Source organism: Anser cygnoides, chromosome 2 (genome assembly GCF_040182565.1).
Source record: "Anser cygnoides isolate HZ-2024a breed goose chromosome 2, Taihu_goose_T2T_genome, whole genome shotgun sequence".
Classification (NCBI taxonomy): domain Eukaryota; kingdom Metazoa; phylum Chordata; class Aves; order Anseriformes; family Anatidae; genus Anser; species Anser cygnoides.
This window is the reverse complement of record NC_089874.1, coordinates 40,678,123-40,703,566: the sequence shown is the minus strand read 5'-3', so window position 1 is coordinate 40,703,566 and position 25,444 is coordinate 40,678,123. Positions and strand designations below refer to the sequence as shown.

At 38.7% G+C, this 25,444-nt stretch overlaps 1 protein-coding gene across 2 annotated transcripts in view; it reads right to left on the bottom strand.

Annotated features, from left to right (window-relative positions):
* UBE2E2 (ubiquitin conjugating enzyme E2 E2) overlaps positions 1-25,444 on the bottom strand; it is a 212,330-nt gene that overhangs the window by 25,204 nt on the left and 161,682 nt on the right. For both annotated transcript variants that reach the window (XM_066991894.1, XM_066991893.1), the window contains exon 4: positions 12,885-13,017. In XM_066991894.1, coding sequence (XP_066847995.1) covers positions 12,885-13,017 — 133 coding nt within the window. The remainder of the gene's footprint in view (positions 1-12,884; positions 13,018-25,444) is intronic.

Sequence of the window (25,444 nt, the reverse complement as noted above, 5' to 3'; positions counted from 1 at the left end):
AGAGCCAGCTCCAGAAGGCTCCAAAGGCACCCACTGCTGGCCAGAGCCCAGCCATGAGTGACACTGGGTGGTCCTCTGGGAGAGCAGATTGAAGAAAGAAAAGGAAGGCTCCCCCGAGCAGACCCCATTCCCTGTTCCCCTGTGCCGCTCAAGGGAAGGACGTAGAAGAGGGCAGATGGGAGGAAGGTGGTTTTAGCTTGCTTTTATTTTCTCACTGCCCTAGTCTGTTAGAAATAGGCAATAAATTATATTAATCTCCCTATGCTGAATCTGTTTTCCCCGTGCCTATAGTTGGTGAGTGGTCTCCCTGTCCTTATCCCAGCCTTTGAGCCCTTTCCATCATATTTTCTCTCCCTCTTCCTTTGAGGAGGAGCAGTTGTGGTGGAGTTTAGTTGCTCATCAGGGTGAAACCACCACAGTACCCATTTTATATTCTCTCCCAGGTGATCCTATATTTACTGCACTGAGGAGGAGCTCATTTCTTTTAGTCTAGAATGATGTGTTTCTGCATCAAGTGGAAGATACAGACCTTTTATTTTAAAATAATATCAGCTATTAAAGTCCTCTGTGTAGTTCAGAATAAGTACTGGGGCTACTGGATAGGAAGGGACAATACAAAACCCCTGCATCTTGGGATCTCCATGAAAGATTAATTTCTCCATCATTTCTACACAAATGACAAGTTAAACCAGATAGTTTTAATGATGTGTTCATTACATCTAAAATTAAGATGTATTATTTTGGTGGTCTACCTCATCAGCCAATAGACAGGCAGGGGGGCATGAGACAACCACAGGCAAAGCACACCTCAAATCTCAGAAACATGTATTCTTCACTAGAATTTGCTAGTGCTAATAACTGGGAGTACTTATGAACCTATCCCTACTCTACCATGCAGATAAATCTGTGTCTGGATAGAAATTGAAACTGATGGCAGGCATGCCCCTTTTCTGGCTTTATTTAATACCAGAATTCCCAGTGATTTCAGGAAGACTAAGATCGGGCCACTCACCAAGAACCAGAACAGAGGACACAACTGAAATAACACGGTACCCGTTCTACCTCTATTAAGAAAAAAATCACTATCTAACATGGAGCAATTCTGCCCCTTTTGATTAAATCAAGGCGCTTTGACAAAATAATGGAAGGAAAAGGCAGTAGATTTCTGGTATTACAGCGCTAGATTCAAGAAGAAATATTTATTCTCGTAAGTACTTTTCCACATAAATCTGGGAAAGCATTCCTGGAGTGCAGTGTCATGGATCAGTGAGCTATGTGACAAAGATCCCAACAAAAAAAGCTCACCAGTTTTTACATGCAGCTAAAGGTATTGCCAACTGATAGGCCACTTGAACAGTTTGCCGCTCTGTACTCTACATATTCATAAGAAGTTCTTTCCTTTTTCCCCTAATGTTGTGGTTTCACTTATTCTTTTCCAGCCTAAGTGCTTCACTTCCAATACCTTTATGAGAATTTTAAATATTTCTGGCACAATGAGCTCAATTCATCCACACACTATAGCCAGACAATCTTCTTTTTTTTTTTTTTTTTTTCCTCCCATAAGAACTCCAAGCACATTCAGCATTTGGAGTGAAAAGTCTTCTGTCAGATCAAGAAAGCAGTGTTCAGTGATAAAATTAAATGTTCATCTACAAAGAGAAGTTATTGTGAATAAGGAAGGTTAGAAATGCACAGAAGTGGCAAACTGCCTTACACTAAGTGTGTTAAAAGTGTCCACAAAGGGAGTTGGTGTGGAGGAGCACCCTGTAAACATTAGGTTCATTAGGTCCCCAGACAGATTAACTCTAAGGCACTATTAATACTTGATATAACACTGAATCAGGGAATATTTCACAGCAGGCTGTACCAAGACTCAGGCAAACACTTCAGTATTGGCTTAATTATAAGTATTATATTCTTACTTCTTAGTATATTGTTGGAATAAAGTTTTTGCTTAATTATTTTTCCTGAAAAAAGGTGCTTTCCTATGCTTCCATGAATAACAATTTGAGGACTTTATTCAGCAATATCTGAATACACTGAGTAAACTTTGCATGAATTAAATTGTACCTTCCAATTTATTTTAAGATAGGGGTCAGTCTAAGCTTGTAGCCTACTTAATGCCATCAATGTGAGCCTGTATTTTAATGTGTAACTTTTGATGTCAGCTTAGAGGACAGACACATTGCCACATGTTCCCTTTGAAACATCCCAGAAGGGACACTGGAAATTTGGCAGGACTTGGAGAGCCACTGGAATGAATGGAGGTAGTTCACATCTTATATAAACGGTTCAACACTCCATTGTCATCTTAGGCTATTAGTGGATAAATGTAGGTGGGATTACATCTGTTTGTAGTTGCAAGGCTATTTTTTGCAAATACTTAGAATTGAACTGTAGGTTTTTTCACTACGAGTATACCTTAAAACATGACACTGAGGAGGACACCCAGTCACAAGATAAGGATCACTGCTTATCATTGACAGATGTCACTCACTCGCCAAACATGCCAGCACACTTGGCAATGCCTGTACAAATACACAGACACTTTAACAACAAAAAATTGAAGTTTTCAGAATTTCAGAAGGAGCTGTATGAATGACACGTCAGGAACTGTGGACGGGTGGTGGGAGGTGACGTTGCCCCTAGATGCCACAGAGCTTGCAATGGCTGGCGGTGGCACACGCCGCCCAGGCCTCCTTGGTCAGGGTGAATAGACAACCACAGAAAAGATAAATAAAAATGGTAGAGCTAGGACTGGCCCCACAGATTTCCATGTCCTGTGGCAAACTGGGAAATGCCTGCCCTCTCCCCCTTTTGTGGAGAGTTGGTGGTTTTGATGGAGCTGGCACGTGAGGAATCAGGTGGCTCCCCACTCCGACTCCTCAGCAACTGGGGCAGCTTGGAGGAAAACCATTACCTTCAGTTACCTTGCAACCTCTGGCCTGGGGATAATTACACAACCCCCAGATCTGTTCAATTTCAAAGTGAAATTGTAATGAACTTAGGAGCTATTGTAAAAAGGGACAAGGTGAGAAGCCCCATCCCATTTTCATATGCCAGAGAAATGTAAGTAAGATGCAGGACAGCTGGGATGACATATTGCTTTCCTCATCCAGATATTGCCTCAAATTGCATCTAACGTGGGAAACGCTGACAAGGATGCTGCGTTGGCCATACGCACATTTTAAAGTTATGCAGGGTCATCTCTGTTATGTATGTAGAGAGAAGTCAAGTGATAACACTGTTCCAGGGGAACTCTGTTTTCTTTAATATCGTCATATTTTAACCTTTGATGCCACTTAAATGGTTCCTATAAATGATGCACTCTAATTCCATTTATCCCCTAATGAAAACACCTAAACAATCCCATTCAGAAGCTCAAGGGAGTGTGTGGGTGTATAGTAGGAGTTATCCTCCGACAATTGAATGGTAGAGGAGTAATTTATCTCTTTTTTTTTTTTTCTTGAAAGATAAGTACCCTCTATGGATTTACTCTCTTTGATTCTCCAGTTTTTAGAGAATATCTCATTTTTGTTGAATAAAAGTGCAGGTCAGAGAAATGTGAATTGCAGGAAATAGGGAAAAATAGGACTACTTTCTGAAAACTGTAGAAGTATTATAAAGAAGCTTTTGAAAGGTAATGATAAAGAATTTATGTTCATATTTGGAAATAAATAAAAACAAACTCATCTATTTACCTACTGCTGAATGCTAAACCCTTCTGAGTATTGTAAAACAGAATTAAACAAATTAAAAGAAACAACTTTATATAGTCTCTAAGAAGAAAATGAGGTTATGTATTTAAAAGGGGGAGAGAAAATGATTACAGAGAAAAGAAGTACATGTAAAGCTTTTCATTGAGTAAGTTTTAGGACAGAAAAAAGACTGTTTACAAAACCAAGGACGGGCAAAGTAAAATGGATTTCAGTTGAGTGACTGGAGGCAACTGATCGGAGACAAGACAAATCACTGCTGTATGTCAGGGTGATTTTGAACACCAGTTTTCCAGCAAGGAAAATCACGTCTTCAAATCACTCACTATCTCTGTTTTGCATGTAAAATTCATATGTTAGGTGTAAACCCAAGAAGCCACCGTGTCATTGGCAGCCGTGTGGGTGACTGGCTTAAACTTCAGTGAGAGACAGGCATGTAAAGGCACTGCTTTAGATCTGAAAGGGCTGGTCCTGCAAACACAACCCATGCACTTTCAGACTCCACTGAATTCAGTCATAATTCTTAAAAATATGTCTAGAAGAAGAAATGACTCTCTGGTTTTGCACACTAGCATGCAAGAGCGTAATAGCATGCACTGAGGAACTGCATTCTTCATCCTGTTTGGGTTCAAGCCCCCATCCCCTTTTCTTCATTGCTCCCACTGAAGCTGGGCAACTGTGCAGGGAGAGATGAAAGATTCAGAGTCTACAGGAGAATAAACAAAACCAAACCCCTTTTGCTTGGCCAACACTGGAAGCAGGATTGAGATCCCAGGGCTCTCATTCCTGCAGTTTTGCAAAATTTCCTTTCAAGCTCTTTCATTTCTTACAAGGGCGCAATCCTGCAGGCATTCCTGAGATGAAACTTCTGTCTTTCTCTAATATTCCCCAGGAGTTCTGTTTTAATAAAACTACAGTGGCACTACCTGAAGTGGACGAAGTTGTACTGCATACATAAAAGGTTATATATATATTAAAAAATATGATGCCCTTTATGATGATGTTCATGGAGCTCAGGAGGGAGCAAGTAGTTCCCATCTCAGTTTTTCAGACTTTATGGGCAATAGATTTGTCTTCTCAAATAGAAAGAATAATAAAAACAAGATCAGGCCTTTGCTCTTTAGTAATATTACAGCAATACTGTAAAACAATCTGAATGAATATTATCTATAGCTGCGAGTGACACAATGTCCATGTTAACCTTTACGTTAATTATCATCCCTAAATTTCTTACGGAGTGCACTTCATTTTAGCTATATCCAGTGCTGAGGCTGCCTTTCTACAACAAGATGATCCATCTTTGTTTTGCAACTACAGATTTGTAGCATGTACATGAGCAGTTGTTAAGATACTTAATGGATTATCACATAAAGTGCATAATAAATGACAGACCATATGATGATCACTGTTAAAGAGCACGGTTTAAATATATGCCAAGAAATGAACTTCAGCCAGTTCCTACAAACCTTCAGTTGGTAATAGCTACAGTTTCTTACATCAAAGGAAAATATATGTCATCAACATTATCAGGAAATAATAACTTACAGTTACTTTTGTTTGACCTACAGAAAAGTCTGATATGCAAACTACTCTGTGGTTTCTGTAACAAAATGCACCACGCGAGACATAACTAGCCAGAAGCGATCATGATTTAAAAGGCATGTAATAGCATTCATATGAGTTAACCTTTAACACTGCTGAAAACGAAACGGTATGCAATGTGAGTAATTATTCATTATATCCACGGTAATTATGAAGCTGAGTAACTACTCACACTGTCTCACTGAATTGACTGTTGCAGGAAAAAAAACATACATTTCAATAAGCACAGTAACACTAAATGTGTACTTTATTGAAATGTACCCAGTTTGCACACAGATCTAATAGCAGAAAAAGTAAAGAGGAATTTAACTAATCTTTGATGTACCTGAGAGGGCAAGTAAAAAATTAACTTAAATTGTACAGTTTTCTGAAAATAAAAGAATAGCAGGAGAGAATAAAGGAAATGGAAAACTGTCCAGGTAAGGGAGGTTCAGAATAGAAACTATTTTATGATGCAAAATGTCAAAAGCTTTGCCTGACAATGTCAGTATGAGTTTTTTAAATGTTTTTTAATTATAGCCAGCATAATCTTTATTATATTTAGTAACTGTATATGGAAAGTCAGTAATAAAGTCCATTTATAGAGAAAGCAAAATTTTATGGAATTACTGACCATTTAACTTTTACAAAACAAATCCTCCCTTTCATAGAATAAACCATGTGGGCTGAATCGTCCACATGCACTTCCTCTGAGTCCCCAAAGTGCTCTTTCCCCTCAGAACCGTAGCTGACTTGGTTTTGAACATTTACTAGTTTGTTCTTATTCTGTAGTGATATCATAAATAAAATTATTTCTCTCACATCTGTAAATGTATATATCTGTGTGCATAAAAGAAGATGAGAACGAACATCGATGTATGATGTATTTTTAGATTATGAGTAGATTTTTATGCAGTAGTGAAAACGCATGTGATATAAGAGAAATACCTAGTTTCCCAAGCATCTGATAGCCATCATGTCCCCTTTTGAAAGTGAACCTGACAGGCGGTATGCAAACCATCACTGTGAGGTAGAAGAGAGCCCCCACAAGATGACTCTACAGGTCCTCATGGGGAGCTTAATGTGCTGGGTATTTATAGGAAACAGGAAGAAATTATGAACCTTCTAAGCTTTTTTGGGGGCGAGGGGAGAAGCAGGAAGAGTTTAGCTGGATAGAGCCATTTTCATCAAGACTAAAAAAATAAAAACTACTGATATAAATTAGTATATTAAAACAGAGTGAAAAAGAAGGCTATTCATTAGAAGAAATGGCAATTCAACTTGGCATTTAGTAGAAGAACTCTCGGGTAACTAAATGCAAAGGAAATCTCAGAGGTTTACAGGATATTGTTCTATCAAATGTGACCTTTGCATTTATTGGTAATAAAATATAGTTATAGATCCTTTCCTCTGCCTTATGTATTTCTTCCTGCATTTCCATTCTCCACATCTCTGTGATGCTGTCATTTTGAGAGGCATTGAAGTTTCTGAGGGAGCCACCTGGGTCTGATGCACCCCGGGCCCAGTGCTGTGCGCTGCCCCATAGGTCCAGCACTGCCTGCAGACACGCAGCCTACGGCATGCAGAGCTTCCTGAAGAGTGGTGACGAGGCAGATGGGTGTCAGGGATGGCAGTAACAGGAGACCATCGTGTCTGAAGGCTGATCTTGTCATGGCGACAGCCACAGGGAGGGCAAGAGAAGGTGGGCTGGAGCCCTGCCTACAAAGTTTGTACCGCAGGAGAAGGATTCCACGTAATGATATTTTGTGCATAGAGATTAGTGTTATGATGATTACAAAGAAAAAAACCCGAAGAGATGTTCAATATTGCCATTAAGTCCAGATTCCATAGACTCTGCACTTCATAGTTACAAAGGAAAAAGACTCTCCTTACAGCCTTATAGTTGATTTAAGACAGCTAAGCTTTCAAATGCTGAGAACAATTTTTCAGTCACTTGATAGACATGCGCGATGTACAGGGAGGAAATGGAGTTTTCTGTTATTTTAATTTTGATTTAGAGGTGATTTAGCATATTGCAGCTTTCAAGTCCTGTGGACCATTTTTCAGTCAGCTGAGATTAAAGTCCCTAGCAAGATTAATTGTAGAGTTGGGATTAAGAGATTTTATAAATCACTCAAATTAAAAAATAAAGCTAGCAGAGTACTAGGATAATGATGGATATATCCATATTGTATCAGCTACAGCTAAATTGAATAGACACTGTAATAGACTGAACACAGTCAAATATCTGAGTAGAAGTTATTAATAAAGATTATTCTTGATGAAAATGCAAACACCACTGTAGTGACAACTCCTGGAGGGAGTGTGCTCTTGAAGAGCACTCAGTTTTCTGCAAACAAACACCTGTATGAAAGACTGCACCAAGACTTCCTGGTCTGGTGGGACAGTGTGCAGGATAATGAAATTACTGCCCTTCCTTCAACAATTATAGCCTGTATAATGTTACGGTGTCAATTTGTCACGATGGCTAAACTTTAAAGGACCTCAGGTCAAAAAATTTGTATACTTGGGGAATTCACTGGTTTTGTATATGGACCAAGGAGAGAAATTAGCTGAACTTCTCCAGGCTGACTGAAGGATTCGATACCTCCTACTCATATATATGTATACATACACATACAAATATATGTATGTATATATATATATACATATATACACACATACACCTAAACATACACACCCACCTTTCTATGCATAACTATATATCCCATCCAATACCCCACAGAAAGCAGCAGAACAAGAGAGAGCTTTCCCCTGTAAAAGCCAAGGAGAGGAACAGTCTGAATTCATTACAGATGAAAGGAAGGTAGTTAGCAGGAAAAAGAAACCTCAAAGGTAATTCTACAAAAGGCTGGGGGGTCATTAAGGCATTGGAGAAATGCAAGGTTATTTCCTTGGCAGGCCATCTAAGTATTTTTATTCATTTCTGTAAGTGGCTGCTCTGAACAGGCCGCAACTTTCTTTATTGTAAAGCCTGCTGCATTACAAGACAGATGCTGAATTTTGTGGCTGAAGCGAAGCCTCAAAGTGACCAACAATGAAGTCTCACCGGCACCTGGCCTTTAGCAGAAGGTGAGATCAGGTGCGTATCTATGGCTTGCTTTACCTGTTCCACACCTTCCTCTTGCCTCGTTTCATAAAAACCAGCATGAGACTTGGGGGACTGCTGCAAAGGAAGGGGCAATTCTGCAGCCTGCCTGTTCCTGCTGACTCAGCCAAGGGGGTGCTCAGCTCATTTGCACAGCATTACAGCAGCTTCCTCACAGTGGAGGCCAGCAAGGATTTTTAATTGAGTAGAGCCTCCCAGAAAGCCAAAGCTAATTTGTCGTTTCTCAGATGAGCTGTTCTAAAAATCTTGTTCTCCGGTTACACAAAGCAACTGGAGCTGGGCTGGGACAGCCTCTGTCACCCCTGGTCAAGCTGCATCTGGCCCACATAGAGAAGCTCCTTGTGGAAGAAGGACTCTCTCCTCCGCACCAGGGTTCTGCTCTTGTGAGTAAAGCAAAATGCCATGGGTCTTAAAGGCAAGCAGAGCTGAAAGGGTCACTGCACTTCGGCTCAGAAAGCGCTTGGAGTCTGGTTTCAAGGCATGAGACCAAGCTGAAAGACTGAAATAGACTGACTTCAAAGGGGAAAAAAGGAATATCACGAGAGCAAATTATAATCTGACCTATCACATGGTATCTCCTACTTTGTTGAAAAATAACTTACTTTGATTTTATGCTTATGGCTCAGCTTTAGAGACACTGACAGGTGTCAGTACAAAGACAGACAAAAAGAAAACTGATGACCTGTAGGGGAAAGACTGAGGGGAAACCTGATTGCCTGATGTTTGGGTATACAAAACTATGAACATAAAATGAGGCACAGAGTGCAATCAGAGGACATGAAAAATAGAGATAAAGGTGTAAAATTTGAAGAAAGCAGGTTAACTATCTAGAAGAACAAACGAAAATTACTTTATATATTTGCTAATCCCCCCATGCTCAAAACATAGGTTCAAACATCTTTTCTTCATGTGCAAATGTGCTCTCAGTTTTTTAATTTTAATTCATATTTTCCAATACGCAGCAGGGTGCCCAATGATCAGAATAAGCATCAACAGGGTTTATAGAAAGAATTTGGATCTTTTAGAAAATATTTAAATCTTTGTATAATACAAAAAAAAATGGCTACACCACATTTTTAAAAATTATAATAATAATAATAAAAAGATACGTATCCAGAATTTAATTTTAATATATTTTTCCTAATTTAAAAATTATTTTTTGCTTCCCAACATGCATTTGCAACATACATACGCATGATAAAAGAGTGTGCAACATCTCAGAATAAGGATAAGGAAAGGGAATTGTGGAAATCTTTCTGCAGATTTTAATACACTTTGTATTAGGTCCTTTAACAGTAACTATGTTATGTGACATGGGCATTTGCCTTTGGAACCTCAAGCTGGGTCAAGTAATCGCATCTGGGAAATACAGTTTCTGTTTCTTCCCAGGTCTTTTGTGGTCACATTTTTAGAAGATCAATTTTGACAGTACTCATTTAAATGCTTCCTTACTTCATAGTAAGAAAGGGATGAATGTGGCCCACAGAAATCTCAGGAGGAATGTATGAATTCAATCATAGCAAGAAACGTGAATTAGACCTTTTCTGCTGTGTACTGACATGGAGGTAACCTTGCCAAGTCAGGGATATACTTTATGACTTTCCTAGTACATTCCACAGTTTTGTATTTTATCTTTTTTTTTTTTTTTTTTTAGTTGATAGAGCCACGAGGAGTGGAATATACTTAGAAAAAAATAAATCTATCATTATCCACTCCCATAACTCTAAGCACCATGATTTTAAGAACAGCCCCACATATCACAAATCTTGTGGTAAAGTAGAAGAGTTGCCAGCACCCGGTGACACAGATAGCACTGTACCGTAATGCCATATGTTATGTTCCACAAACTCAATACCTTTCTTTTGCTAGAAATAAGTGTTTGGAGTAAATATTTAAGTACTGTTTCCCAACAATATTGACTAGCAGAAGCTACCTTATGGCCAGCACTTGTCTTCCCACACTGCTTTATTCAAGGGACTTCCCAGACTATTTAACCTGTGAATCAATTTCTCAGAATCTGGGAAAGATGTGTAATGAAGTAGCAACAGCTTAAGAGCTCCTAAAGCAGGACTGAAAACACGGGTTATTTATGACAGTGGCTCAAGTGAAAAGAATAAGAATCTATGCGTACAAAATATGCTAGTGAAATATTAGTTCTATCTGACACTAGTCCCCTGTGCACATGTACTCATTACTTTCTTATAGATAACAATTTCCCTCATCATAAATACTGCCCTTTTAGTAATACAATATGGTATCATCAACTCTCTCGTCCTTTATCAATCAGTACATTTTCATATGATTTATATGCACACATTTCTTAGAATGACAACTGGCATCAAGATAAAGGCAGACAAAAATGTTTTACAAAGCAGGGTAAGAACCACCTCTTTGCTTGGTATTTCATTAATAAGCAATGCACAGCTGCATTACTCATGTCTCAAAATAATACAGTTGCCAAACACAACTGAGGGTGGACTGAAAAAGTCTTTATCTACTGGCGAAACAGCAAACTGGACTGTCACCTTCTATTTTAAAAGGATGCTGTTGAATAAATTGACTAATATTCAACAGACTCAACAAAGGGAAGGAGAAATATCCCTATGTGCTCTATTTAATACTCAAGAAATACAGCCAGTGAATATGCCAATACCCACTAAATAATTCTCCTTTTAACTGGCTAGGGTACTGAATGTAACTCTTGCATTATAGCTATTGCACACAGACTAAGCAGCAATGAAGCAAACAGAAGGAGCCTGTCAAGGTGGACCTCATATAACAAAGGCCAGAACGGCCTGGGCTGAGAGGAAGGCAAGAACAGAGCATTGCCCGAGCTGCGTGCCAATGCTTTAACTGACTGAATGAGAAGCTTGGAGTTATGAAGTTTCAAATTCTTTCTTCACTGAATATCATAATTATCTAAATCAGAAAATTTGTGGTCAGCAGGGTGTACAACCCCTGCAATATTTGTCCGTGACCTCAAAGCTTCCCTAAACTGGAATGCTAGAAGTAGGAAACAAAGTTAGGCCATCTGCATCTGCTACCTAAAATGTGATTTTGTCCCGTCTTTATGTCACTGGTTGGGAAAGTGCAGTTTACAGAATGACAAGTACTTTGAACTCACCTCTCTCATTCTTTTTTAAAACTTTCTCCTGATAATAATGTTAACTACTATAAGCACTACTATTGTAGCATCAAAATTCTGTTTATAAATGCTCCTCTCTCAATAGTGTACTCACAATAATCAAATAGGAATTAACTACTCTATTACGGGCAACCATGGTGTATCAACCTTTTCACAAACATGTCAAAAAGAAGGGAAGTATTTCCACTCCCATAAGTCCTCTTGAAGACCTATTCCAAAACCTCATTCTTCTAACTTGGAAGGTGAAAAATTAACCTCTCTTCACTTTGTTTCATAATAGACAGGCCCATCAATTTATTTGATTCTATTAATAGCCCTGCTGGGTAAATTTTCCAGTTTCTATTCATGATAGTGAGCATGGGTGTCAAGAATTGTACTCAGTCTTCCAGATTAGGTCTTACAAATGTCTTGTGTATGACGCCAGCAATGCCTTATCTCTACAGGAAATGCCAGATGATGCATCTTACAAGTGTATTTGCCTTTTTCACAGATGCATTAGACTGGTAGTTTGTAATAATCCTGTGATCAACCAATAAAACCCCATTTTGACACCATCTCTCAGCCATTATTCGTACTGCTTATCAATGACATTTTGCACAAGTGCATTTCATCCCACTTCTGTTTCTCCAGTCTTCAAAACCACTAGGTATTTCCTGTATGACATTCAGAGCCTACTCTATCATGGTAATGATCTGCCAGCTTCATGTTATTGGAACAGTTCTACATTTGTGGTTAGTGTCATCATTGACAGCATTAGAAAACAAATCTGCAAGGAATTCTGTAAGTCGTTGTCTTTCTTTCCAATTTCTCGTCTTTGTTACCATATTTCCACAGTCTTCCAGAAAACCGATGGAAAGCAATTAATTATAGTTTCATGAAGAGTAGTGTAGTTTGCATCTGGAGAAGTAATTTATATGGAGTAGCACGAAAGGTGCATATTTTGTCAGACTGCCACAGACCCCTGGTGAATGATATGGGTCAACTGGAAAGATTAAGTGCCTTCAGCTGCTTAAAAAGGGTGCAACTCAAATATAAATGCTTTCATATTAGAAACAAATCCAAGTCAAACAAATAACTGCTGGAAATTATGCAACCATTTGCTAAATAAATCCATATTTATCCAGCTATACTGGAGACATGCAAGCAAATTTTAAGCAGTTATTTAAATTTGTTCCATCAAAATACTCAGTTTAAATATTCATTATTGCCTTGAAAGTTTTGTGTTTCATCCTACAGCATTATACCAACATACACATTAAAAAATATCACAAGGAAAGGACTCCTACTAGACTTTTAATATCCTCCTACTAACCTTAGGTGGTTTAAAAGGATAGTCCGGTGAAAAGGTAATGTCAAGGAAGAAAACTCCACCTTCATATACTGACCCTGGAGGCCCCAGTATAGTTGACCTCCATTCATAAATGTTGTCTCCTTTGGGTCCAGCACTAAAATAGAAAACAAACAAACAAAAAAACCATGATGACCACATACAGTTAAGAAAACACTGCATCAGTTACACTCTACTAGCAGTACCACTGGTTTTGCAACAATGCTGTAAGTTAAAATTGTGTATCACATTTATTAAGTTAGTCCTGCATAACATGTCACTGGCGTCCTAAGCTCTGCCAGTGAAGTGATATATTCAGCCAGGAAGAAGTATTAAAATCACATTATAAATTATTCAAATAAGCACAGAAAATTCCTGACCATCTTATCTCAAATATTTTAGTGGGCAAATGTGAAGTATTTACAGTACAAGGATACAGAGACTTTGCTGAGATGTCTTGTCACTGTCTTGCCTCACAAGCCACCCTATTTTCACCTACATCCACATCCACCTACCTCATCAGTCAGTAGCAGTGTAATTACACACATTATTATACAGTACACACTGTACTAAAGACAGCATGGTACAAATGACCTTGCAGCTTCACTTTCTAAGTTACTATCCTAAGGACTCGTCCAGTCATTAGTACAGAAGGCTGCTTTAGTCTGCAACTGTTATGCTATCTTAAAAATCATAACAGGAAGCAGGTTCAACTGTTGGATTATGTTAATTCAAAGTCCTCATTTAAAAACACAGTACTGAAACAATATTTAAAATGTAAAAAATATAACCCTATACACGGAGCAAGAAAAGTCTCTCACCGATACATTCAGTGCCTGGAAACAACAAATTAAAAACTACTAATATTTTTGGGCATTACTATTCCAAAAGCCAGTGTAGCCTCCTTTCATACAGCATAATGCTTGTCCACAGAAAGACATATTTTTCCCAGGGTGGCTGTGGCCTCCTAAGGAATACGAAGACTATGGTTCACAGCCTGCTGATACAAGTCACTGATACAGGACCTGAATTTTAATTAGGACCAATTGGGATAGTGACTTCTGGATATCTGATTAATATTTTCTACAGGAATGCAGTGTTGGTAGATTTTTCAAATAAATGACGTGGTATTGTCTTAGGGCATTTCTTGTGAAACTATTCTCGTTATGTTTGCAATAAAGATTTCCACAGTATGCAGGGGTTTGTGAAATAACCCTATGTGTAGAACAGATGAAAGCTCTTGGCTATGCTCCATGCCTCACAATGTACCCAAGGCATACAATTATTATACGACATCATGTCATGTTCACTGCTCAACTATTCATTTTGTTCACTGAAAGTTAATAAAACCCTCTTTCACCTGAAATTCCTTCGGCTCCCTTCATTAAAACTTCTGACTGCATGATTCCCTGCATACAACGCAGTGACTTAGTACTGTGTGGCGTAGTTCATTAGTCATGGTACCTACATCAATTTTCTATAATAGCTGTTAATGTTTCTTGGCTTTCTAAACTACACGCTTTCTTAACAAAAAAGGGTTACAGAGAATATAACATTATGAAACATCAATTATCTACCATCCATAGAACCAAAACTAGCAATTGTTTTAAAGACAGAATCTGGCTTTTCAAGTGTCACAATAGCAAAAGTCTTGCCATCCATCCATCCATCCATCCATCCATCCATCCATCCATCCATCCATCCATCCATCTTTCACAGTGTCTGTAATACATCAGGTTGTTAGCTGGCAAACAAATTTAATTTACCCAGTTCTCAGTTTGCATTAACCTTTGAATAATAAAGCACAGCTGAGACTGCTGTAAGAAACAAACCAGAGAACGAATAATTAAAAACACCTCCATTGCCTTTAGAAAGACCAATCCTGAGTCAACAGGGAAGGTGGTTTAATTGTGACTGAACTAGGCATTAAGGGGCTAATTGAACTCTTTATAAGCCCGAACGAATGTGGGACTACATCAGTGCTATGGTATACAAGGTTCACAGAAAGTAAAGCCCTTTAAAAAAAATAAAAATAAGGCAATTAGTTCAAATACAAAAGGCAAGAAGCAGGGGCAGTCTAAATCTTACCCGGAAAAAAGCCTATCTCATGTGAAGGAAATCCTTTCCCATTTTCTGCAGAAAAATGTTCTAATACTTGGAGAAGCAATGACTCAGTTGATGCCAGCAGGTTAAAATGGAAGTGATATAAATGTCAATCCCAGAAAAATGGTTGGAAAAAGCAAGTAACAAAAGCAAGTCCTGTCTTTATTAGAGCTTATCTAGCCAGCAGGGTATGCTTGGGCCCTTCTTGGGTTTGAGCAAGGCTCACTTTTTTGATCAAAACTGCCTCTGGTAGTAGCATTTTCATAATGTACATTATTTTTATTTGTTTTGCCTATTTATTTAATTGCATTAACATTTGAAATGAGCAGTCATTAATTAAAATAGTTGGAAAATGCTCCATCTGCCAGTTGAACTGTTTCGGCACGTCCAGCTACAAGCTCAGCCTGATCACATTCTGAGGATGCTGATTAACATTAATTGAAGGTTTTCTTTGCAAATGAGAGATGAAGCTTTATTAAGTATTATTATTAATTTGAAGAATAGCTGGAATTGTATGGAGTGTGGGTAGACTGCTGTTATCGATGTTGCCTGTTGGAGTGCTTGCTGGCAGCAGGGCTGTTCAGCCCATGTAAAATACTGATTCATGTGCACAGTCAACAGCTGGTATTGAGGGCAACAGCATGCACAAGCATAACGTTTTTTTCACTTGCACATTAATAATACAAAAAGTTTGACAGGTGTATTATCTCTGTTTCCTTTCTCTCCTAATTGTTAAGCCTTTTATTTATCCACATTATTGGCAACAAGAACGACAACTCATCAGGCTTCACCAGAGAAAATTCCCATATGTGCAAGACCTCAGCCAGAGCCTGATTCTGTAAGGTTTATAATGCAAGAGGATTTAATTGCCCTTCTCTCTGCATGGATATCTGCCCGGCACGCTGCAGCCCAAATGGTTTACATTCACTGTGATTTATATTCCAGCTCTATTAATGTTACTGGCAACCAAACCACGGATCTCAAAGAAAGCAAACTGAAAGTCTCAGTGCCTGAAGTCCTGTCATCTTTGGAAGGACTGATTCAGATGTGCACCTGCTCGGCAAAGGGCAGGCTAACTCTTTTTGAACTGAACTGACCCGAGCCGGAGCACATACATGCTGCATGCTGGTAACCTGGTGCTAATTGGGTCAGCATCAGGGGACAAATAGTGGTGGCTGTGGCAGCTCCAGGTGGAGGTGGCTGAGCTGTAAGGATTAAGTTAGGGTAAGGACAGAGCTGCTGTCTGACCAGCAGCTCAGCCTCCCAGTTCAAGCTCCGTTTCTGAAGCCCTGGTGACTGCAGAGTGAAGCAAGCAAGGAGTCTGGCAGTACGGATGCTGTGGCACGCTGGATGGCACTCTCAGCACTGCCCGTGCCACCTCCCAGGTGGGAGCTGAAGGGGTGCAGCGGGGCAGGAAGGCCCTGGAGACTTCAAGTTATCAATGGCTCATCAAGGGATAGCTCCTTGCTGCCTTTACTCCCCCATAGCCGATGAAACATCCCACAGAACAATGCCTGCTCCACCCGCCAGGGAGGCTCTGCTCGCTGGAAGAGCTGGGGGAGGCTGGATGTGGAGCCCCTTTCAGAAGGATAGCGGTACTGGTGTGTGAAATTTAGGCGAATTAAGTCAATACATGTAAAATGGTCTGCTCTGTACTTCACCCTCCTTTGCCTCTCCTTGTATACTTCAGTTCTGCCTCTGCTTCCTACATACATACTTGCAAGTGAAATGTATGCACATCAGTTGCACTTAGCTGCAAAATACTTTAAATGCTACTATAACTGAATTCATTTTGCTTTAAATACGCTTAATGCACTGAGTATTTTCCATTCCCTCAACATGTTTTAGGCAGGCAGTTACTTGAAAGTAGTGCTGCTAAAAACTGCTTGTCTGGTACAATGCATAAAAAACAAAACAAAACAAAACAAAAAAAAAAACTAGCGGCTTTCACTGCATTTAGAACATACTAAAATATTCAATTTAAAATTATGCTTGCAAGCTGTATGTAAACAACAGCATCTATGAGACATACCAGATGAAAACCTATCTGGAGAAGTTATGAAAGTACAATTGATTTTTAGTTTTATCAGAGTTGATTTGTATATAAATTTACTCCATTTCCAGAGTATAAATCAAAACAATGAAAATACAGAAAGTCAAAGAAATAATGGTACCCCACATGTTTATCAAGTAGTCATATGGAATAAGTTAGTCAAAATAATGTTATTATTTCCTAATCTAACTTATGTTTCTTGATGAGGGATTGCATGCTTTCCCAGCATCTATAACTGAGGTAGCATAACCTCGATGCTGTGTTTCTGGTGACGTGGAAAATAAGGACTAGTTTAATGTCTTCCTTTCTACTCTTGGTCTCTAATCTTGCTGGAATCCACTTCTTTTACAGTGTAACTGTACTCTTTAGCACATGAGAAAGGCAAGCCTGTAGCACAAAACAAAGAAAGAAGAAAAGAAATTCTAACTTCAGTTACATTCTAGTTCCAACACACAAATGGTGTGTGGAGAGAGGCAATACAGCCAAATAAAACAGGAAAGCAGGATGGTCGGGAAGCCTTCCCATTCCTCGGGACTCAGAAAGAACTGGAAAGGTTCTTCTGGACTGAGTGAGTTAAATTCATTTTTATCCTCATCCTTCATAACAGGGTGGAATAAAGCAGGACCAGGCTGCTATACTAACTTTGTTCACAGTAACTCACTTTCTGTGACATTCCTTATGGCAATTCACTTTTAGTATGGCATTATCTAGTCTGAACTGCACCGGCACACAGAAACACACCTCAGAACTGGGGTTCCCATGCACGAGGTGTAGTCCATGGTAGACGCAGACCCTCTCAACTCTCTTTGGTAACATACAGCAGCAGAAAGAAGAGGGTCACACCCTAAACTCTTTTCTTGCTTTCCTATTACTACATGGAGCCTTGACTTTACTATTTAAGAGATTTCTCTCCGAGGAGGGAAGCCCACCACAGAATCACCTTCACTTAAAGGACATACAACATAATTTCTTGCAATCCTGTTTCTTGCACATCTAAAGTTATGCTGGAGTTGATCCCGCCTCTAGCTGCCCTCAGTGAATGCTTCTGAGAAGCCACTTGCCCTGAGGGCAAAGTGCATACAAAACGATGGGGAGATTGGCAAAATAATTTAAGAGTGCAGCTGGTGAGAGAAGAGGATGGATGTGACAAAACAGAAGACTGCAGATTCAGCTTTCAGTGAGATACATCTTTTGAGAAACTCAGATGAAGTCTCTTTAAAATAAGCCTGGTATATACCTCTGCTCTCCTTTTTGAATGTGGTGCTAAGCAAAAGTGTTGCTTGGGTCTACACCACAGCTCAGGGCTGTCCCTGTGCCTGGGGACTGCCAAGCGACCAGCAGTGGGTCTGCGCTGGCCAAGTGGTTGCTGGAAGACCTCTGACAGAAAGAAGTAAATCAGCAGGAGGCCTGCTGAAGCTACCATTACCAGGTGACCTGCACAACCAGCCCAGCCCTGTTCAACAAAACACAAAAATAGTACCACCAAGAAGCATCAGCATCATGCTCCTATGGGCAACTGTGGTTCTCCGCCCTGATTTCCCACTGCTGCATCTTTGTCATTGGAACAGATGCAGACATCTGGTCATCTGCCCTCCTCCCAGTTCTCTCTTTCTGGTATTTTGGAAGCCACTTGGTCCACTTCCCTGCTTCTCTCTCTGCATGGTAAGAATTCACTGCTCCTTCTTCATGGAGGATGCTTCCTCCTTTCAGGTTCATGCAGATCCACCTCTCCATAACACCCCCTTTTTCTCTCATCAACAGCCATCAACACATCCTGCTATTTTTTGTCTTTCTCCAGAAAGGAGGAGGGGGTGGAAAATAGTGCAGAGGGATTTTATTACAGTACAGCAGTTACTGATTTTTTTTCTTTCCTTCTCTGTTGCCCCTCTTCTGAGACGTACAAAATGAAGAGCAAGCAGAACGGGTGCTGCAGCAACAGTGGGGTAGGGAAGGGAAAGGGAGTCACAGCTGCCTACCCAGATGCTCCAGTGATATCAGTAGGTACTTTTATAAATGTATGTAATAAACAGTTGCCACAGCAGCCAAAGGAATACATTTCTACAAAACAAAAACAAAGAGATAGCAGAGAGCACTGAGACTGCCTGTGGCAATGGGCACAGTTGTATGGTTAATAACATCTCTGCTATGAATAAAATTAGCAGCCTAGTCTCCTAGCAGTAAAATCAAAGAACAATTAAAGACATAAACCCCTTCAGAATTAGAAAGAAGTGCTGTACTTTGGCTATAATATCGAAGACTTAACCTATCATCAAGAAACAAACCTTCCCCAGATTTGTACCTTTAGAATGTGTAACCTCTTCTCTTTCCTGTGGAAACTCCTAAGACCTTTTTTCTTTCTTTCATTCATTTTCTTTTTTTTTTTTCTTTCTCTTTTTTTTTGTTTAATTTATCTCACTTTGTTCATCTATCTTTATCTCACTTTGTTCATCTATGTGGTGCAAAACCTGTTATTATCAAAATACTGGAAAGTACTCATGGTTCTTACTAGATTCAATCTAGACCAAAGCTAGGGATTTTTCAGCACTAAATTTGAGGCCCAAGAGATCTGAATTACTCTAAGAAAAAATATTTTTAAAGACATGTTCACTTTCCTTTAACTAGACCCTACTTCAGTGAAAAAGCTTGGCTTTCCATAATCTAACACTCAAACTTGGGTCTATGCTAGATCCATTATATTTGGTCATCCTGCTGTACTACTGGGAATTTATGTATGTTGGAATATCAGCATAATTAGATAAGGTAAGCACCATTTTGTGGTATGTATCTTTCATTAGACTTAATTATTCATAACGGAAACTGAGGGTGAAGCAACTGGGCCACTTGTCACTCAGAAAGGCTTTGGCAGGAAGAGAGACTCAGACCAATCCCCTATACCACTTAGCTTCCATTACAGTGGGAGAATTCAGCTGAAAAATTTGGATAAGACTTTTTTCACATTCTTCCAGTTTTGTGATTGAGACCATTTTTCCATAAGAAACTTCAAAAAAATAGAAAAAAGTGTTTTTAGGCAAGCAGTAATAGAAGGATATTAAGACATTTTTCTAACTCATGCTACAATCCCTTCAAAGTGGTTATAACCTGCTTTTATCAAATGCTTTTTATTGAAGCCAGTTACCATTTTCATCTGCACTTTGGAACATGTGTTCATGGTAAATGTGACTGGAAGAACACCGAGGACAACTGATCCCAATGAGCTGTCAAAGGCGCAGCAACGTATTACTGGGTAATGCTAGATGTTGTTTTGTATACTTACTGAGAGCAATTGTGTTCCATACAGTATGGCATTGTTTCACCATTAGCCTCCTCTAGTTTTAGCAAGATGTTTCTTAGGGGTACATTTATCATCAAAAGTGATACACAATTTAACTTTGGGGCTTCCAGCCACTTTCTTCCTTGCAACAAACCTGCAGCACACCAGCTCAGCGTGCCAAAAGTCTGTATGAGGCAAATTCTTTTTTTTTCTTGTGATTAAAGTTCTCTGCCTGCCTGTCACTGGAGCCATTAAAAATTATTAAGGGAACCCGAAACACGGGTTCCCTCCTGCTGAAGCTGTGTTGTGTTTAAAATTCATGAGGTTTGGCCACAGTAAAAACAACAAATAGATTAAGAACAAAGCAAATGTCACTTAGTAGATTTTATTATTCACCTCTAAGTAATAACACTAAAAAGTATTAAAGGTATCCCAGCACTTTAGTAGACTGGTATTATTCAGAGAGTACTTCGATGCTTTTATTCTCTAAAGTCCTGTCTTCAGAGCATTCCTGAGACAGAAACCATCATGAAGAGAACTGCTTCTTAATGCACAAAACAGTTATTTATATTATAGTATCTACAGCAATTTATTCATTGCAAACACCATTACACAGTGTATGATCACAGCATGCTGAGTATTCACAATGAGATTTTTAAAATGGCAATTTTGTTAAGTATTCTCCACTTTGTTCAGCTGAACAAAATTACTTAAAACCCTTCACAGAAGGCTTTCCTTGTTCATCGCCGGAAACAATGATTTGCCTCTTATTACATATCTATGGGCTTGATTCCCTTTTGCCATGTTTTCTTTCTTTCTTTCTCTCTTTCTCTTTCTTTCTTTCTTTCTTTCTTTCTTTCTTTCTTTCTTTCTTTCTTTCTTTCTTTCTTTCTTTCTTTCTTTCTTTCTTTCTTTTCCTTCCTTCCTTCCTTCCTTCCTTCCTTCCTTCCTTCCTTTCCTTCCTTCCTTCCTTCCTTCCTTCCTTCTTCTTTTTTCTTTCTTTTTTTCTTTCTTTCTTTCTTTCTTTCTTTCTTTCTTTCTTTCTTTCTTTCTTTCTTTCTTTCTTTCTTTCTTTCTTTCTTTCTTTCTTTCTTTCTTTCTTTCTTTCTTTCTTTTTCATTTCTTCTAAAGTAATACCATTAACTGCAGTTTCAGCTCCTTTATAACACCAGAAATGACCTGTATAGTTTAAATAAAATATTAATCAGGCTGATTTTTCTCTACAGTAAATTCTATCAAGCATAGTTTGTAGCCACATTTTAGGAAAAGAGGAAAATACAAGTAACTAGGAATGAAAAACACTACAAATAAATGAACAGACATTCCTGGGACCTTTTAACATGACCTCTAACCTTGCAACTTGAGAAATGGCATTATTTCCTTGTAATTCCCAATTTGCTTTTCCCTGAGATTTTTTTTTTCTTTCCTGATACAATAATTTATTTTCCAAAATGTAACTAGTTTTTAATTTCACAACATTTCCCCTTACTTACACCAGCTGTAATTTAGCATTCTATCGTTTCCAAGTCAAACAGCAAACACGACCCAAAACAGTGGGGTGGCACCATCAGGCATTATATTTTTAAATTCTAAGTCTAATTTAAAAGAATGAGGTGACTGAGTGTGGACAGATAGCACAGAAACCCCACAGCAGCCAGAAGATTTAAGAGGTGCAGTGGGGAAGAAAGCATTCTTTAAAACAGCACTGCCTTTTTAGTTTCTGTGGAAACCTTAGAGGGAGCACAGGGGAGAGAGAGAGACAGGGCTAAGGCAGCCCAACTCAGACAGACAAGAAAGACTTGTAATTCATGCACGGAATATATTGAAGCCTTTGGATATGAAATCAATTTCATAAGTGATCATTTACATAAAAATAATTCCAAACTCCCGCTCTTCATCAGAAATGATGAAAAGGGAAGAAAACAACCACACACAAGGTACTAGTGATGGATGGATCGGCTGAACTTCAGCTAAAGTCTCTTTCACTTTCTGATGAGGAACTGTGGGATTTCCCCACAGAGCTGATCGGGAGACCCTACATCAAGAGTAGACTTGGGTTTTCAGCTTCTGGGGTGGGAGAATTCAGGTGAAGGCAGGTGCATTAACATACAACAGTGTGTACCAGCCCACCCCATGGGTAGAAGGCTCTTTGTTTCCACCACACATAGAGGGGGTCAACAGCAAGTAGATGAGGTGGGGGAAAAAAAACGCACTTCCATCACTCATCCTCAGTTGTGCATTACATTAAAACTAATAACTATATAATGACTATTAGTATGTTTTACAATGTTTACAAAATGAACTGCAAAGCAGCAGCACATTAGACATATTTTAATGCCTGCCCATAACATGTCTATCTTACCTACTGTTACAGTATGAAATGCCAGTGGAATAAAAACAAAGACTTTTACTCTTTTTCCAATTTTCTGCTTTGAAACTATAGAAGGTGAACTAACTTTATGAACATCTTGTGTTAAACTTCATCAACTGTTTAACTGTTCCACGTCCAGTATTCTTGATTTTCTTATGATTAGCTTATGATTAGCTTACATTTTAAGTATGAATGGCAAAAGATTTTCAGGCATTTTTTATGTTTTTTTATGTTTTTTTTTCAGATATTCCTAATACATAAGGAAGGTATTTAATTGTAATCCCTTTATTGTGACTAAGCTAATATTCATCCTTCTCTGTGCAGGATCCTGGACACAAGATAATAGTGGCTTTCTGAGACTGCATTTAGTGATGTCCAAAACCATACCATATAATGATATAACTTGCAGAAACCTGTGGTAAATAAATTCAAACTAATGAGGTCATTAATTTTGGTTTCCAACATCAGAGCAAAGATGGTTCTATACTTTTTAATACATAAAATTAATATAATACATAAGATTTAATACATAAAAACAGAGTATAACTATGCTTTTGAGGATTTTTTCTGTTTCTGCTACCTTCAATCTATTTAAACTTGACAATATTTGACTACCCTTGGTTTAGCATATTCAATTTTTCATGTTATTATTGGCCATTAAATTATAAAATTAAGTAAATAAAATAATTATGATTCCATACACTTAACTACTGAAGCAAAATCTCTTTAGACATCATCAAATGCCAGAGAAATTCAACGTGGTTATATAAGGATTTTTTTAGTTGTATCCAAAAAAAGATCTCTACAGTATCTTATTTTAAGGAACGTCAGTGTAAAGATATTCTGCAGCACTCATCCAGTTCAGTAATTGAGAAAGATTTATACAGGAAGATTTCTAATATATGCACACACACATATTCTGACGATTATGAATACTACAAGCAAAGCAGAAATATTTTTCAATGACTGTATATTCTCAGTTCCTCAGAAAGCTGGTTCTGTATAACCACTAGTCATTGTTTCTTTCCCCTACTTGGAAATAATTCATCAAATTGCCTATAAAGAGGTTTGATTTGCTCAAGCCTGTCATCTTTAATAATCCCATCTACAGGCAGTTGTCTAAATAGGAGCCTGGAAATTTTGAAATCTTATGCAACAAAAGTGATTGTGTAGCTTTTTCTGAAGTGGCCTGATTCTGATATTTCCTTTTTCTATGTTTTAGAGTCTTAGTTTCTATGTTTTAGAGTCTTAGTTTCTACAGATAAGCTGGTTGTGAAACTGGCCCAAAATATTAAAAAGGGAAAGCAATGAGAGGAAAAATCAAAGAAGTTTGTTTTCACAGAGAGATATCAAGCATCTGATACAACTGTGTGACCAGCAGCACAGCTCTTCCGCCCATCCTGTAAACAGAGGAACAGACTTGAATACAGACTCCCCTAATTTCGGCAAGAGATTCACACATGCTTACATGTGAATTGCTTGCTTACACAAGGAAACAACTCTATATTATGGCATAGATTAACTAACATGATGTTAAACACATTATAAAACAAGTCATTTCCTCCTGAGTAAACAAGCCTATAAAGCCAACAGGCACAGAAAAAGGAAATTTGATTCTGAAATCCATATACTTCAAAAGCAGATTCCTTTTATTTAGTCAATTTAGTTAAGAGGCTGTCTTATTTCTCCAGATCTCTGGTAAACAGAAGAAAATATACTTGGAAATTGTTGGCAAACTGACACATTTTTGCAACATTTGTTCTTCATTTGAAATTATTCTCTTATTTCAAATATGGAAAGCAGCCACAGGACCAAGGTGAAAAAAAAAAACTTAAAATTTCCCAACTTTTCACTGAGACTGGTCACCCCCATTGCAGACCACATTCTGATTTAGCAGAAAAAAGCCACTATTTACAGGCGGTTTTCTCTGTGGTTTCTGTGAGGACTGAGGAATTTGTACCACTTGACTGACCAGTCCAAAAAAATGGGGATCTTGCAGATTTTTCGGGAGTGTTTAAGTAAGACTGTGTGTTGGTTTGGTGGCTTGTTCTGCTTCATTAGAAAACTGCCAGGGCTTTTAAAAGTACCCCTCTTCTGGGGTGGGGGACCTTTCTGGACATGGACAGTTATCCATGGCAGGGTAAACAGAAAATGAGATAGACAGGAATTTCTCATTTCTCTAACAATCAGGACAATTATCTCCAAGAATCTTTTGGGGGCGTCTCTGAGGCTGATGTTACAAAGGGGCTTACGCTGGACTGAGCTTTGTGTTTTCAGGTCACTGGAAATCCTCTCAAAGTCAGAGCTGGAGTTATGGAGTAAACTTGCTAACACTGTCAGCAGCTCAGAAATGCTGGTTGTGCCACAGCCTCCACCATAAGAACAGCTTTCTGATTTGTTTTGCAGTAGAGGTGAGTTTATTTAGGACGTATGAGGCTATGTTCTTCTCAGTACACCAATCTCCACTGCAATCTCAGGATCTGGACTTCATATTAGAAAACCCTAATGGCTTAGTTTCATTCCTGGTTTTATTCCAAAGCATTAGGATGAAAAGTAGTCCTGGGAGGGATGGTGGCAAAATGGGATCAAGAAAAGAAGAATGTTTGCTTGTCATTTGAGAGCTATCATGGAAGTGTAGGGCTTGTAGGAGCAAGTTCCCAGCCACTGGGACTGTCTGGGGACAGGGATGCACCCCGCTGAGGGCAGGTACCTGTTTGTAAAAGCAGTCTTCACCATAGATTTGGAGT